The following is a 16159-nucleotide window of genomic DNA, read 5'->3' as shown; positions in this document are numbered from 1 at the left end:
TGTAAAACACATGAAACTCAAGAAGAAGGAAGACCAAAATGTGGACACTTCACCCCTTTTTTGAATTGGGAACAAAACTCCCATGGAAGGGGTTACAGAGACAAAGTTTGGAGCTAAGACGAAAGGATGAACCATCCAAAAACTGCCCCACCCAGGGGTCCATCCCATAATCAGCCACAAAACGCAGACACTATTGCATACACCAGAAAGATTTTGCTGAAAAGACCCTGATATAGCTGTCTCTTGTGAGGCTATGCCAGTGCCTGGCAAACACAGAAGTAGATGCTCACAGTCAGCTACTGGATGGTACACAGGGCCCCCAATGGAGGAGCTAGAGAAAGTACCCAAGGAGCTGTTTCAACCCTATAGGTGGAACAACAATATGAACTAATCAGTACCCCAGAGCTCATGTCTCTAGCTGCATATGTAGCAGAAGATGGCCCAGTCAGCCATTATTGGGAAGAGAGGCCCCTTGGTCTTACAAACTTTATATGTCCCATTACAGGGGAACGCCAGGGCCAAGAAGGGGTAGTGGGTGGCTAGGGGAGCAGGGGGGGTATAGGGGACTTCGGGGATAACATTTAAAATGTAATGAACTAAATACCTAATAAAAGTTGGGGGGGGGGAAGATAACATTCTTGAGCCTGGCGTGGTGGTGCACACCTTTAATCAGCACTCACTCAGGAGGCAAAGACAGGTAGATTTCTGAATTTGAGGCCAGCCTGGTCTCCAAAGTGAATTCTAGGAAAGCCAGGGCTATACAGAGAAACCCTGTCTCAAAAAACAAAACAACACAAAAGATAACTTTCTCTGTTTCCTCAAGTTGTTTTGCATAATTTCTTTCCAGAGTGCACTGGCCTAGATGCTGAAGCCAACAAGATTCCATTCCATTAAGACTTTTGACTGGTTCTGCTATAAGATGTACTTGGTAGATCCCTACGAAAGACAAAAGCCATACAAGCTTCTCAGTCTGCTTGACTCTTTTGTGAGGACTACCAAGTAATATTTAATGGCTCTAGTACCCGGAAGAACAGTCTGGATAATGCAAAAGCCTATCAACAAGCAATAGTAACACATTTCCTATCAAGATTTTTTTTTAACAAAAGGGACATAATCAAGATATAAGAAAAATATATTTAATGTATACAACTTAATCAGTTCATGTATATATATACATATATATATGAGATATATATTCATATATATATTCATATATCTCACATCCCAAAGTTTTTCTCAATTGTTCTTACTCTTTATTTTTTATTTTTTTTGAATGAGAACCTGCCTCATAGAGATCAGCTTAGCCTTGAACTCCTTATTGGAGCTAAGAATCACAATGAACTTCTCATCTCTCTGATTATAGCACTTCAGTACTTGTTCAGATTTATAGACATAGAGCACCACACTCAGATTTATGTTGAGCTGGAGACTGAACCCAGGTCTTTGTGAATTCCAGGCTAGCAGTCTACTAACTGAGTCACATCTACTGTGCTCTCACATTATTTAGCACCAGTAGTATTCTGTATGACAGTAAAAATTAATATGATTTACCCCTTAGCAAACTGTTAAATATGCAATATGATATTCTATGTGACCTCTGTACTATACTCAATCTGTAGAACTTATCCATCTTGCTAACTGAAACACAGTAAAATTTTTATTATTATACCCCATGTCTTCATCCGGATAAAATAGAAATTCACGAAGCAATAATGATTATTGAGATGAGTGATAAGGAAGAAGGAAAAGTCCAGAATTATTTGCTCTTGGATAACCAGGATGGCTAAGTGAGTGTTCAGCTTATGGTGAGAGTTCAGAAGGCCCGTCTTGAGAAATGAAAAGATTTTTACACAAAAAACTTCTGTAAGGTAGCATTGTACTGTAAAATAACCAATGTATAACCTTACACATTAATAGCAGTATGATACCTTTATACTTATACTTGCATGCAACTTTTGTAATGAGAAAATGAAGATGACAGACTGAATCAGAACATTTAGCTAAATTAATACGAAGTCAAGAGGAAAAGAAATATCCATTATTTCAAATAATCTGGGAAGGCATTGGCAGTTGGCTACCTAATATCCATTATTTATTTATTAAGCAAAACAAAAACAAAAAGAATAACAAATAAACAGAACAGCTAGGTTTTAAGAGTAGGTCATTGATTTTTCTCATTTTGAGTTGTGAGTTTAGAAACAGATCCTAAAACTAACTAGTACCCCCTGGGTTTGTGTTTCTAGCTGCATTTGTAGCAGAAGATGACCTAATCGGCCAACAGTGGGAATAGAGGCTCCTTGGTCTCCCAAACTCCATATGACCTAGCACAGGGCAAGGCCGGGGCCAAGTGGTGGGAGTGGGTGGGTGGGGGAACAGAGGTGGGGGGAGGGGTATGGGAATCTTTCGGGATAGCATTTGAAATGTAAATAAAGAAAATAATAATAAAAAAAAAAAAAAAAAAAAAAAGAAACAGATCCTAAGAAGATATGCAGTCAGCCTAGGATCTCTGGCAGTTAGGGACGGTGCGGAGTACATAGACTTCTGTGTGAGGCTGCCAGAAGCTTTTGCTTTCCTTAGTCAAAGAGCAAAGCTAATTTTGAAGATGTTCTTAGTTGGCCCAATATCTCCCTCTTACATTTTAAAGCACAGCCATGCTATCTTCGAGCAGAATATCTGCCTTTAGGACACTGGACAGAAAGCCACATTCTGAAAGTGGCTGAGAGTAGAGGAAAAGAATTGGTTGTATATAGATTTAGGGTATTGTCACAACCCTGAGATGTATCATTTTGGGTGATTTAACTTGGAGTAATAATGTCCCATCTACATAAGTTACTGGCAGCATGTTGTCACATGCAACAATTCAAAGGCAAACATAAAGAGTACTAATTAGTGGGGGAAACCCTGTAGTTTCTAAAACTTTTAGAGTGCTTAAATTTATAATTATTTTTTCTAAAGGTAGAAAATTTAATTCTCTGACTCATTCATTGACCAAGACCAAACGTGAACCATGTGGAATTTACCTATCAAAATATAGATATGAATATGCATCAATAACAGACTGTTGGACTCCAATTGCTAAGTAAAACTCTTAGGTTTATAAAGCTAAATACCAGATATTTTCAAAACATATATGTCTTCATTCTGTTTTGAAGGAAGTTTAAATTTGTATCAAGTGTTAAAGCATATTTAAATGTCAACATTGGAAAGAATAGGTCAAGCAAAGAAGAAGAGTTTCATAAGAAACTATAGTTAAAGTATTTTTTCACAGCATTATTGATTTTAAAAACGAAGAGTAGATTGATGAAAATATATTTCACAGAAAACTCAGAAATTCATCTCAAAGGCTTCAATGCTCTGAACAGTTTGTCTACTCCATATTTTTCCTCATTACAATCAACTTGAAGGAATATGAACTTTGTCCTTGGTGTGATCACTTCATAATTGGATTTGTGGAAATTCACACCTTGAAATGGCTGCATGATTTTCATCTAAGAAGTGTCTTGATCCTAAAATAATGTATACACTTCTTTTAAAAAGTAACTTTGAACTGAAAATGATCCTTACAGATAGTTCCTTGCCTCCATCCATTCTCTCCAAATACTGTCACCTGGCCCCAATAACTATCCTCATCTCATGCCTAACACCTATTATGTAACTTCAAAAAAATAAAACTTGTATAAGCGTAGGAAAATGGCAGCCTGGTATATCTGTCTCCTTGTTCAAAGGGCAGTCAAATCAATCTCTGGAAGTTTTTATTTATTTTTCCTATGCTATAAAATGACAAAAAGTTTTGCTTTAATAAAGTTGCCACAGATTATGCCCCCTCTCCATGCAATTTAGTACATGATTTAGGATAAAATCATGAAGGAGTCAAGTAAAGATTATTCTCTTTTCTGCGTTGTTTAGTAAACTCAACTTAGTTTACCTTTAGTAGCATCCACTTATCTACAGGGAACATGTTCCAAGATCCATAATGTCAGTCTAAACCTGCAGATAACTTAAGCTCTGTGAGTTAATAGCTTTTCTCCACCTTGACCCAGCACACATCACATCTTATAGCTATCACAATTGCTGTTGAAAGTGAGACAGTAAAGCTGGGATTAATTTTGTTTTTCTGACAATTCTACAGATCTTGCACTAACTGTAAACCATAGTAAGCTCATTATGATATTTTTTCCATTCTTTTTTCAACAAACAACTTTCATCTTTTCGGTAAAAGAAAGCATTTTTCCTCACATTGACATGTTGAAATTGTTAGTCTTAGGAACCTTAGGACAATTTTTAAGTCAATTGGTGGAGGGATTATATGAGGATAAGTACTATGGTGTCAACAGAGGATTTGGTTATCAACAAAGTAATAAAAAGACCGACAGGAATGTAGCATGGACATATGGGACAATGGTATTCAGAGCAGTGACTAATTGAAAAGTATGAATAATTTAATTTTGAAAATTTCCACTTAAAAATTTTATCATGACCATAAGTAACATAAACAATCTAAATTAAAACTATAAAGGAGAAGTATTAACACATCTTCCCATACTCCAAACTTCTCCACAAATTTTATTTTTCTTATTTCTAGTTAGAGGGTTTACATATAAAAATATCATTGGATATACATAAAAATAGGACAGTGTCATTAAATTAATCACTGCAATGCTTAATCTGCTTCCATAAATGAATGGAAAATACATAGTTGCAATCAAACCCTTTTGAATCTTGAGATAGAGAATATATACTATATTCTTTCTTTGAATAAATCATAGGAGATATGTAATTCTTATACATTATGCTACTTGTCTGTGCAGAATATAAAATACAAGGAGGACCTGAAACTGTTTATTATTAGGGTTATATTTGAGGTTATATTATAAGTTGAATAAAATAATCCCAATAATTTAAAAAGCCAGATATTGTTTGCAGTACATTCACAGAAGGCTATAGGAAAACAGTTACATCCTTCTGTTTCTTTTCCAAAATAAAAGCAATTGGAAATTACTTATCAATTACTGAAGTTACTAATATGTAAAATGATTCACACATAAGAGAAGTGTAATTCTTACTCCAAAAGTACAAAATGAAAATTATCCAGATACAGGAAAAGAAAAATACAAATCAACCTTATCTTATATGAGAAAAGTAGGAACATATTTAGAAAAAGAAAATAAATAATAATTAAATAATTGATTCACACAGTAATTGATTCTAGTATGTATTTGATAGAAATTACTATAGTCTTTGTGGCACTGACTACACTTTTCTAACTCTGTTTCCTTTAAAAATTTTCTATTCTAAATGTAAGTGTTTGTAGCCTTTTTAAATTGAATGCCTAAGAATGGAAAACACTGAGCTGTGTCACTAAGTGTGCAATAAATAACAGATGAATGAATGCAAATGCAGTCATATCATAAGACCTTAAAAAGCAGTCAATATATTTTTTTGTGATGTTTGGGTAGAATTAAGGGTCTTCCTCTCACTATCTTAGTCTGAAGCCCAATATATATTTTATATTATATATATTTATTTGATTAAAGATAAATAAGCTATATGATACCATATATTTCAAAGTCACAAATACAAATGCATAACTTTTAAATTTTAGTTCAATTCATTGTAAAGTTTTCTGTGAAAAGATGAAGAAATATTGAATTGTGAATATGTGTGCATATTTATATATACACATGCAAGTAATTGTATAAATAAATTTAAGGACAAATATGCAAAACATTTATGTTTATAATGATATATGACTACTGCATCACTGAATTAGCAATGATTAGCTACCTACCACATGAAGAAAAATAAAATTGAAACCCAAACTCATCCATAGCTCTCATTTTCAGTTTTGTTTTCTTATAGACTCCGACTTAATTCTAAAGTATCAGTTAATATGGAGTTTCAAAACTTGATAGAATGTATAAAGAATAAAGTAACCATGTACCTAACATGACATTAGTACTGACTGTCCTAGCATTAAGAGTAAAAAACAGAGCTCGAGTCTCTAGCTGCATATGTAGCAGAAGATGGCCTAATTGGCCATCATTGGGAAGAGAGGCCCCTTGGTCTTGTAAACTTTATATGACCTAGCACAGGGGAAGGCCAGGGCCAAGAAATGGGAGTGGGTGAGTAGGGGGGCAGGGGCGGGGGAGGGTATAGGGAACTTTCGGGATAGCATTTGAAATTTAAATAAAGAAAATAATAATAAATAAAAAAAGAGTAAAAAACAAACTTACAACCTAAGACTTTTTAACTTCAATTTTATTTATAAGAATTCAAATTTAAGGTGAAGCGCAAAACCCACATGGCAGGCACTAAAATTTAGGATATAATAACTCCTTTCAAAATTAAATTAGAAAACAAGAAAATGTCCCTAATGCTTGTTCATAGGGGTTAAAAATATTCCATGTTTGAAAATCAAAAAGTGATTTGTTATAAAGAGACCCTTGACTGAAGCAAAGAAATTTATAACTAAAATTCTCTATCAATAAAGGAAAAATTTTATTACCCTTTATCTGAACTCATGTAAATAGCACAATTAAATATTTTATAATATTTTGACAGAATATATCACAATGAATTGAACTGAAATATACAAATATATGCATTTGTGTTCATGATTTTGAAATATCTAGCTTCATATAAAGGTTATAATGAAAGTCACAAGAAACACAATTTTCTGTATATTTGGAATGTGTCATTTTGTTTATTTAAAAGGAGTCTTGTTTTGTCATCGTCATATTACTGACACAGAGATATTTTTATACCTTCAGTGAAAATTATAGTGAATTTGCCTCTCACTATCTAAGGAAATAAAACTGTGCGAGTGCAGAGCAGTGATCCACAGGAAACAAGCTGTCTACTGGAAACATGTTCACTTGTTGGAAGATCATTGAAGCACAAAATTTGCAAATCTCTTTTACCAGAGGAGTAATTGCATTATTTTTTGAAGAATGCAAAACATAGTTTCTGTGTATGCAGTAGCATACTTTGTTAGGTGGTTTCATAAAGTTTTACAGAAATGAACTTAGATGACAAAGAATGGATAGTTGTTTTATTAAAAGAAATACAAACAACTGAATAGTTAATCTTCTTGCCTAAGATGCTTATTATTCAGCATATGAACTCTGTCAGATACCCACAGATATAAACTGAGTATAGTTCATTGTGTTGTCATTTTTCTGAAAAAAAGAAAAACACTGTCTATTTTTTAAAGTCTAGATTTATGTTAGGACAATTGCATTTATTAACTCACCTTAGGCCAATCCACTAAACTATATCTCTTTTCAGTCATTCAGTAGTGAAATGTGTAGCATAGATTTTGTACCAGGATCTTGGCATTTAAAAAACTCAAAACACCATTTAGTTATGTTTTAATTTTAGTTTAAACAAAAACTGTTTTCAAAAAATACCTACTTTATTCAACCAATGCTTTTACAGCAACTGGAAAAATCTTTATTCACCAAACTTTGGCTAAATGTACTTAACAAAAAATATAAAAATGGTTATGGAACCACTCATTGAATGGTTTCTGTACAGATATGACCAGAGTTTTAAATTAATGACAATTTTGATTTTTACTAACAACAAAACTTCAACAAAGAGAAGTAATTATTTCTCTCTTGATTATACATTTAACCCACAAAATTCTGTCTCATTTTGTACAATGAAATTCTCTAGGTAGTGGTGTTACTATATAGTTAAAAAAAATGAATCTTGAATGGCACCATTATCATGTTGTCCAGGTCGACCAAATTGTTTCAAACCTAAACTGGAAGTCCAATTAAAATCTAAAGTACCTTTGACAATTCAACTGTGTTTTAGATTTATTCATGAATTTCCCTGAAAACCTGGCCAAAATGACTTTAAAAAACTACAATTAACACAATCTCAGATATCAGCATCATAAAAGACACTTATATCACATAAATCTTTATTATTGATTGCAACCTTAGTTTTTATTTTTATACCCTTCTCTCCAAGTTTCTTGTCTGTTCCTCTTTTTTTTGTCTCTTTCCATATTATTTTCTTCCCTCCCTCCATTTATTTTTGTTCCTTTAAACTTTTCTTTTCTTCATAGTCTTGTTCCTTGTCCTCTAACAGTCATATACCTTTTTTTTTTTCATTTACGGTCATACAAAAAAGACAGTATTATTAATTATTGCTAGAAGAGTTTTTGCTTCCAATCAATTGTACTTAGACATGTGTTAAAAGGGAATAGATTTTCTTCAAACAGATTTTTATGATACTAAAATATACATTAAAATTCATATATGTTGTTATTTTTAACATTTAGTAAACAATTTGAGTTTCATTCAAGTTCTACTTTTAACACTTAATTTGCATATAATGAGTCTCTATTCCTCTGAAACATAGTAGTATATTTCCTGATTTGCATATTATCAGTAGAGTTGCTTAATTTTTCAAATGACCATATATTCTTTTTTAATTAAGTTGTAATTTTAACTTTCATTTTCGTTTGCTTAACATAGTTCACTTAGTAAAATTATTTGTATTTCAAAACTCTAGATATCCCTCATTTCTAAAGATAAGAATTTAATTAAAAAACTTATGATAAAGAGAACAAAAACTTTATACAAAATATATAATTTTAAAGAATAACATCAAAAGCTACTAAATGCTAGCTCATTTAAATGTTATATTCTTGTAGCATTTCTGAGGCCAATTCATGACTCTATTGAATTATTAAGTTATCTGCATATTACATTTAATACAAATTTCTCTTTGGACCATGATATTTCTTGTTATACCACTGTATCTAACTTCTGCTGCTTTGCAGTTACAAATCATTACCTACCTCCAAAATTGCCATGTTAAAAATGGAACCTCCTTACCACATTTTATTCACATCATTTACCAATCAACTCACACTTATCAAGAACAAAATGACTGAATTATAGCAAATTTGTAGGTGGGTTAATGGTATATAAGTTATCCTATATAGCAATAGTTCATAGTTGAGGTATAATTTTGTTTGTGTAATGGTAATCATCTCTCAGTAAACTATATTTTCTCTGTTCTTTGACTTGCTCTAGATGCACAATGGACATTGATTATTTATGAGTTGCTTGGCATCTTTGCCTTTGTTTACTTTCAATAGATCCCAATTTCCTCGATATAAAATAATCTCAGGCTAAATGTGAAAGACTTTGGGCTTTTAAGGTTCTATGTTTTTCTTTGGTTAAGTGACTGGTAAGACTCAAGTAACTCACTTAGACCATCTCATTGGCTGTAGCTTCTTCAGTCACAAAGGATGAAGACAACAATGTATCACACACAGACTTAAGCAGTTCCTGCTAGCCATGAGTCCAGGAGTGTTGAGGTTTTCTTTTTCTCCTCCCTGCTCCCTTACTTTGATGCTCATGTGCATATTTGCATTATTTCATTGAACCAAATAATATTTTCTGTTGCCTGCACCCCAAAACCCTAACAGACAAATAAACAAATTATATTTTCTGATATTGTTTTCCCATATAAAATCCTTTAAGGATGGTGTCTTAGTCAGGGTTTCTATTCCTGCACAAACATCATGACCAAGAAGCAAGTTGGGGAGGAAAGGTTTTTATTCAGCTTACATTTCTACATTGCTGTTCATCGATGAAAGAAGTCAGGACTGGAACTCAAGCAGGTCAGAAAGCAGGAGCTGATGCAGAGGCCATGGAGGGATGTTCTTTACTGGCTTCCTTCCCCTGGCTTGCTCAGCCTGCTTTCTTACAGAATCCAAGACTACCAGCCCAGAGATGGTCCCACCCACAAGGGGCCTCTCCCCCTTGATCACTAATTGAGGAAATGCCCCACAGCTGAATCTCATGGGGGCATTTTCCCAACTAAAGCTCCTTTCTCTGTGATAGCTCCAGCTGTGTCAAGTTGACACAAAGCTAGCCAGTACAGATGGTCATCACATGTCAAGGCTCTCAGAAAAGTCTGTTTGGCAAGGAACCCACCCTTGTTCAGCCCTACTCTTCTCTATTCTGTCATATCATTCTTTTCACCATACAACTTTAACTTCACTGACATCGAATCACAACTTCTTCAACAAAAGGCTTTCACCCATTTTCATGTAAAGAATAATTTATTCCTGCTTGTGCTGTCCCCATTTCAAATGATTAATTTTAACTTCTTTTTCAGTGTTTGGCTTATCTTCTTCAAGAACTTAGTTCTAATTGTGTTCGCTTACTTAAAATTTTCAGTGGAGTAAGTCCTAAGATTATCACCCCAATAAATCCAGGAAAGTACAAAACCACGTTTAACAGTCAGAACTCTGGAAACAGACTAATTGAGTTTAAATCACATCATTGTATTATTTTTCTTTGATCTTTGTCACACAGTGTGTTTTTAATTCATTTTTTCTTGAATTATTGTAAATGTTAAGTACAATGCAAGACATACTTAGATCAGTGGCATATTTTATATGATTAAATATGTTGTAGCTATTATTCTAAAATATAACTTTGATAGGTAGAATGGGATCAGTACAAATAAGCTCATTTATTTATTTGAATGGTTGGTTTCCAGTTGGCAGACTCATTGGAATGATGAGGAGATGTGTTGTTAGAGTAGGTGTGGCCAGGTTAGGGAAAGTGTGTCACTGGAAATGGGCATTGTGACCCAGATTCTCTTTCTGCCCCCTACCTATGGATCAGGATCAAAAGCTCACAGCTACTTCTCTAGCCCCATGCTAGTGTGCTTCCCCCAAGATGATAGCGGATGAACTCTGTGAAACTGTAAGTAGACCCCTAATTTAATGCTTTCTTTTGTAAGAGTTGACTTAGTTATGGTGTCTCTTCATTGCAGTAGAACAGTAACTAAGACTGTATTCCTACAATACTATTTTCCCATTCCAAACTTTTTTTAAGAAGGAATTTTTTTATTAGATAATTTTTTCATTTACATTCCAAATGCTATACTGAAAGTCTCCTATACCCTCCCCTCGCCCTGCTCACCAACCCACCCACTCCCGCTTCCTGGCCCTGGCATTCACCTATCCATATTGTTGTTCCACCTATAGGGTTGCAGACCCCTTCAGCTCCTTAGGTACTTTCTCTAGCTCCTCCATTGGGGGCCCTGTGTTCCATCCAATAGCTGGCTGTGAGCATCCACTTCTGTGTTTGCCAGGCACTGGCATGGCCTCACATGAGACAGCTGTATCAGGGTCCTTTCAGCAAAATCTTGCTGGCATGTGCAATAGTGTCTGGGATTGGTGGTTGTTTATCCCATTCCAAACTTTTAAATGTGTGTTTACCTATATATCATGAGTACTGTGGTAACAGTTCAATAAAAGCATATTAAAGTAATATATAAATGTTTGTCTACAGAGTATTATAGTTTAAAACATTTATTGGAATGTTACCTCATTTTCCACATTTAACTATTAAATATGGGTATGTTTGTTTTAAAAATTCTATATGAACCTTTTATTTGTAAATTCTCAGAATATTTACATCTTATTCTATTCTCTCTCTCTCTCCCTCTCTCGTCTCTGTATGAGTGTGTATTAGTGTGTGTATATGGATAGACAAATGGATAGATGTAAACACACACTGATTTAGAAGCAATTTGTTGACTAAAAAGTAACTAAACCTATAAAAGGCAAGAGTTGAAAAATGTTGTTATGAATTACTTTAATATAAGAGAAAGAAGAAGAAAAAACGTATTTACTATCTAGCATGAAAAAGTTAAGAGGGAGAATCTTCCTTACTACCCCCACCCCTACTTCTATTCTGGGAGAACAGAATCTCTCACAGAAATGGAAGTTCACCATGTCAGCTAAATGGGCTGGCTAAAAAGGCCCAGGGATCCTGGCTCTGATCTTCAGTGTTGGAATCATAGATGTGTACTATCATGGCTGAATTTTAAAATGTGCTGAGGATGCAAATCCAGGTCCTCATATTTGCCCTTCCTAGCTCTCTCTCTCTCTCTCTCTCTCTATATATATATATATATATATATATATATATATACATATATATGCCCTAAGTATTGCTCATTTGTTTACAAAGTAAGGATTGGAAGTACATTTATATATTTTTTGAAGAGTATCGAGTTAAGAGATCTTTCTATAAAAGACTAATTCATCTTCAGAACTCTGTATGTCAATGTCTTTTCCAAATGTTGGGTTCACAAACCCATAACAAATGACGAGACCATCTCTTGTTCATGACTGCAGCAAAACAGACTTTGTACGAAGCTACAGCATCAGAAACATGATTCAAATACTATGAGTATTTAGCTTTCTAGGGATTGCCGTGGAACCTCATATTAATGCCTAACATTGTTTGAGAACACGCAGTAAGCAATGTAAGGAAGAAAAAAATTAATACAGCACACTATACAATTCTCATAGTAACCTGTAAGACTTATATTTTAAGTCAACATCCTACAGATAGGCAATCTGAAGTTTAGTAAGATGGAATAACTCATCCAAGATTTTATAGCTTTGAGACTGAAGTCAAAGGTACAAAACCTGCACTTTAAGAATTATAACATTCTGCCTCCTCTAGTAAATGTTATTCAAGGAAGTGCTGTTATGATGCTATGAGTGTTGATAAGATGATATTCCTGTGTCATTCCTGTACAAATATAAAATGATCAGCAAAGTCCATGACCTAGACAACGTACTCAAATGTATCACTAAATGCTGAGTACAGTTACAGTTATTACTACAGATGATACACATAGCAATGAGGAATACAGGTTTAAGATTCATGTGAGAGCCACTTGAATCTTCTGGTATCTACTAAATTGATGGGACATCTATGAGCCGCAGCTGCTTTCCTGAAAAAGGAATGTGGTTACAAGTATGTTATAAAAATGTATGGAAGAGATTTATATGTAAACTATTTGAATCTTATAATATATAGATATTTATCATCATATTGTAAATGTGAATGGGTGGGTCTTTTGTGTGCTTTGCAGTCACAAATATTAGAAGAGTGATATGGGCATGATCATGCCAGTTATAATTAACCACAAAATCCCACTACATTTGGTTCTTAAGAGAACAAGACACTCACTAAAAATAGTGTTGTTTTGATATAGACATGGTCTTCTCTATAATAGAGATGGCCTTGAAGTCAAATCTTCATGGAATCACTACCCACCACATCAGCTTCAAGGTAGTTTAAATGTTACTTGTTTTGGAATCATCAAAATCATTCTATGGCTATTGATGCTACTTGAATTGCTGTAGGACCCCTTGCTTCAACTAGTTTCTTCCTTGTCTTTCAAAATCAAAACAAGAAACGAAGAAAGAAAGAAAAGTAAACTTTGTAACATCCAAGCACATTTTGATAGTTTGAATAGGAATGCCTACCATAGGCTCCTGTGCTTGAATGCTAGGCCTATAGGCACTGGCACTCTTTGGAAGTGTGGCCTTGTTGGAATTAGGAGGTCACTGTGCATGTGGGCTTTGAGGATTCATTTGCTCAAGCTACATCTAGAATGGCAGTCTTCCTCCACTGTGTGCAGACCAAGATGTAGAACTCTCAGTTCCTTCTCCAGCAACAAGTCTGCCTGTACAATGTCATGTTTCCCACCATGATGATAATGGACTGAACCTCTGAACTGTAAGCTAGCCCTAATTAAATGTTTTCCTTTATAAGGAAATGATCATAATGTCTCTTCACAGTAGTAAAATCCTAAGAGAGATGTTCAGTATAATTTATTGTTTCTTTAGATATTCTTCAATGTTTTAACAAGTGAAATGATGACTATTTACAAAGCTTTCAAAATTAGATTTCTTATGCATGAAGAAATATAAAAAAAAAAAAAACAGAAAAAACCTCCACATTGTGTAATTGTAGCATCTAAGTAAACCACATATATAGCAATAAATTCTTGAGTTTCTAGTAGATCAGATAATTTCAACAAAAGGATTTCAATGAGGATGAGAAATGAGATGTATTATTAAAATGTGTTTATTTGGCCATTGTGAGGCATAAAACCTAATATTGAGATCAGGCTATTTAAAACAAGTTCCACTTTGTTACTTATCTTATTTATTCCTAACTCTCAATTATCCTTATCACTTGAGGCGGAAAACTGGCACAGACAACTCAGAAGAGTAGATAATAAACAAATCCCAGATTATTATCTTTGCCTTTGTAATATGTTATGGCTGCATAGTGCCAAAACAAACAGTGTAAATGAAATCACCTCAATTGAGCTAATTATTTTGTATCAAAGACAATTTTAAAAAGAACAGTTATTTACTGAATTTAACTGAGCCACTATACTTGTAAGTTTTATGTGTTTCTCCCTAACTTTTCATCCCTTTCATATTATGATTGCTTCAGATAATAATGTTAATTATGTCCTTGATTGTATTTAGGTTGAAAAGAGTAGAATGCATACTGCATTAACAGAGAAAAGGTAGACTAAAAACAGTCATAAAGAAGGGGGAAGTGGAAAGTGACAATATACCCTGTAAAGAAAAATCTCTGACAGACTGAATATTATTGTTTTATCCATACCTTCTGTTTGATGATCATTTCATTGATGTCTTCCAGATCACCCACCATCACTCTCTGTGATTTTATAACTCGATCAAGCAGAGACAGCCAGTCTGTAAGTTCTGTCCAAGCTCGGTTGAAGTCTGCCAGTGCAGGTACCTCCAACAGCAAAGAAGATGGCATTTCTAGTTTGGAGATGACAGTTTCCTTAGTAACCACAGGTTGTGTCACCAGAGTAACAGTCTGACTGGCAGCTAGTGTTTTTGAAAGAAAGAAAAGAAAAAAAGGAAATATGAGAAACACAAGCAAATGAGCCAATTTTTGTAACAAAATAATGACTATTAATTGAGAATCAACAGTTTTAGGTAAGATTTCTAACAAACTATTAACAATGTATATACTTAATAAGGCAGTACACCAGAGAAAATTAAAACATATTTAATAATCTTTAAAGATAATTATCTTCATACCTTACCAAATACTTTAAATAGTTTCTAGTAAAAATCAGAGTGTGAAGTTTATAAGCATAGGTATTGGGGAATTTTCAGGTAAGATTTATCTATATATTGTCCTTTCAAGGAATAGAAAGAAAAACTACAAAATGTATCAGGTCATATTTGTGATTATTAATTTTCTTGAACAAGACTATATGTAATATAAAGAATTTCTCTGTATTTTACAGTGGAAAAACTTTGTATTTTACCTTCTGTTTTGGTGATAAAGAAGATAATAGTGAAGAAAAAGCAAAGCATAATATTTTTGATAACTGAGAGGTAGTTAAGCATTTCTTTTGTATATGAAACACTATTTCAAGGTCATTAAATCCTAAATTAAAGTCAATAGTGTTGAATAATTTAATGGGTAAGATATGAAGTCTTAGGGTGAGGCACATAGGTAAGAATCCTGCTGTCTGCCTTAAGAACTCTGAGACCTTGCTTAAGTTATTTAACCTCGCTAAGCTTCAGTTTTTGTTCCCAGTAAGGGAAGAAAAGAAAGAGTAAACGTCACAGGGAAAGTTGTTTAGACTCAATGATAATTTAAGTAATGTACACAGAAATGACATAGAACATTATTATTGTCATGATCATGATTATCATCATCATTGTTATCATTATATCACAATATTCAGAAAGTGTTAATATCTAGTCATTAATGTTAAGTATTACCATTTTATAAAAACTTGTCTGATTAAAAACAATTAAAATATGGTGACAAGTGTGAGATGAAGACTGAAAACATGGAAAATTGGGGGAAACTCGGTCTGCAGTCTGTGTGCTACTCCCTGTGGACTTATGCGTGCCCAGTTGAATTTGGTGGTAGGAAATGAAGTCTAGAAACAACACACAGGGGGGTGATCAGAAGTCAGTGACAAAAGGAAGCAACAGTTCATCTGCTTTATAGACAAGATGTACAGCAGCATCACAATCAGGAGGCCACCAGCAATGAAGCCCGAACAAAGTGGTTCAAGGGAAACAATCTGGAAAATCTAGAAAAGGCAACTCAGTGAAACATCTCCTAGGAGTATCCACTCATGGGAGCTGTTCAAGGAATATAAAAATATATGATGGACAGTCACCAAACCCAGATACTAATGCACATGCCAGCAAGATTCTGCTGAAAGGACCCTGATATAGCTGTCTCGTATGAGGCTATGCCAGTGCCTGGCAAACCCAGAAGTGGATGCTCACAGT

The 16159-nt window shown here is 34.1% G+C and overlaps 1 protein-coding gene across 8 annotated transcripts in view; it reads right to left on the bottom strand.

Moving 5' to 3' along the window:
* Nucleotides 1-16159, bottom strand: part of Dmd (dystrophin) — a 2621826-nt gene that overhangs the window by 685572 nt on the left and 1920095 nt on the right. For all 8 annotated transcript variants that reach the window (XM_029534042.1, XM_029534043.1, XM_029534037.1 and 5 more), the window contains exon 51: nucleotides 14490-14722. In XM_029534042.1, coding sequence (XP_029389902.1) covers nucleotides 14490-14722 — 233 coding nt within the window. The remainder of the gene's footprint in view (nucleotides 1-14489; nucleotides 14723-16159) is intronic.

The sequence above is a fragment of the Mus pahari genome, chromosome X, assembly GCF_900095145.1.
Source record: "Mus pahari chromosome X, PAHARI_EIJ_v1.1, whole genome shotgun sequence".
Lineage (NCBI taxonomy): Eukaryota > Metazoa > Chordata > Mammalia > Rodentia > Muridae > Mus > Mus pahari.
The sequence above is the reverse complement of the archived record's forward strand: the minus strand, read 5'-3'. Positions and strand labels throughout refer to the sequence as shown.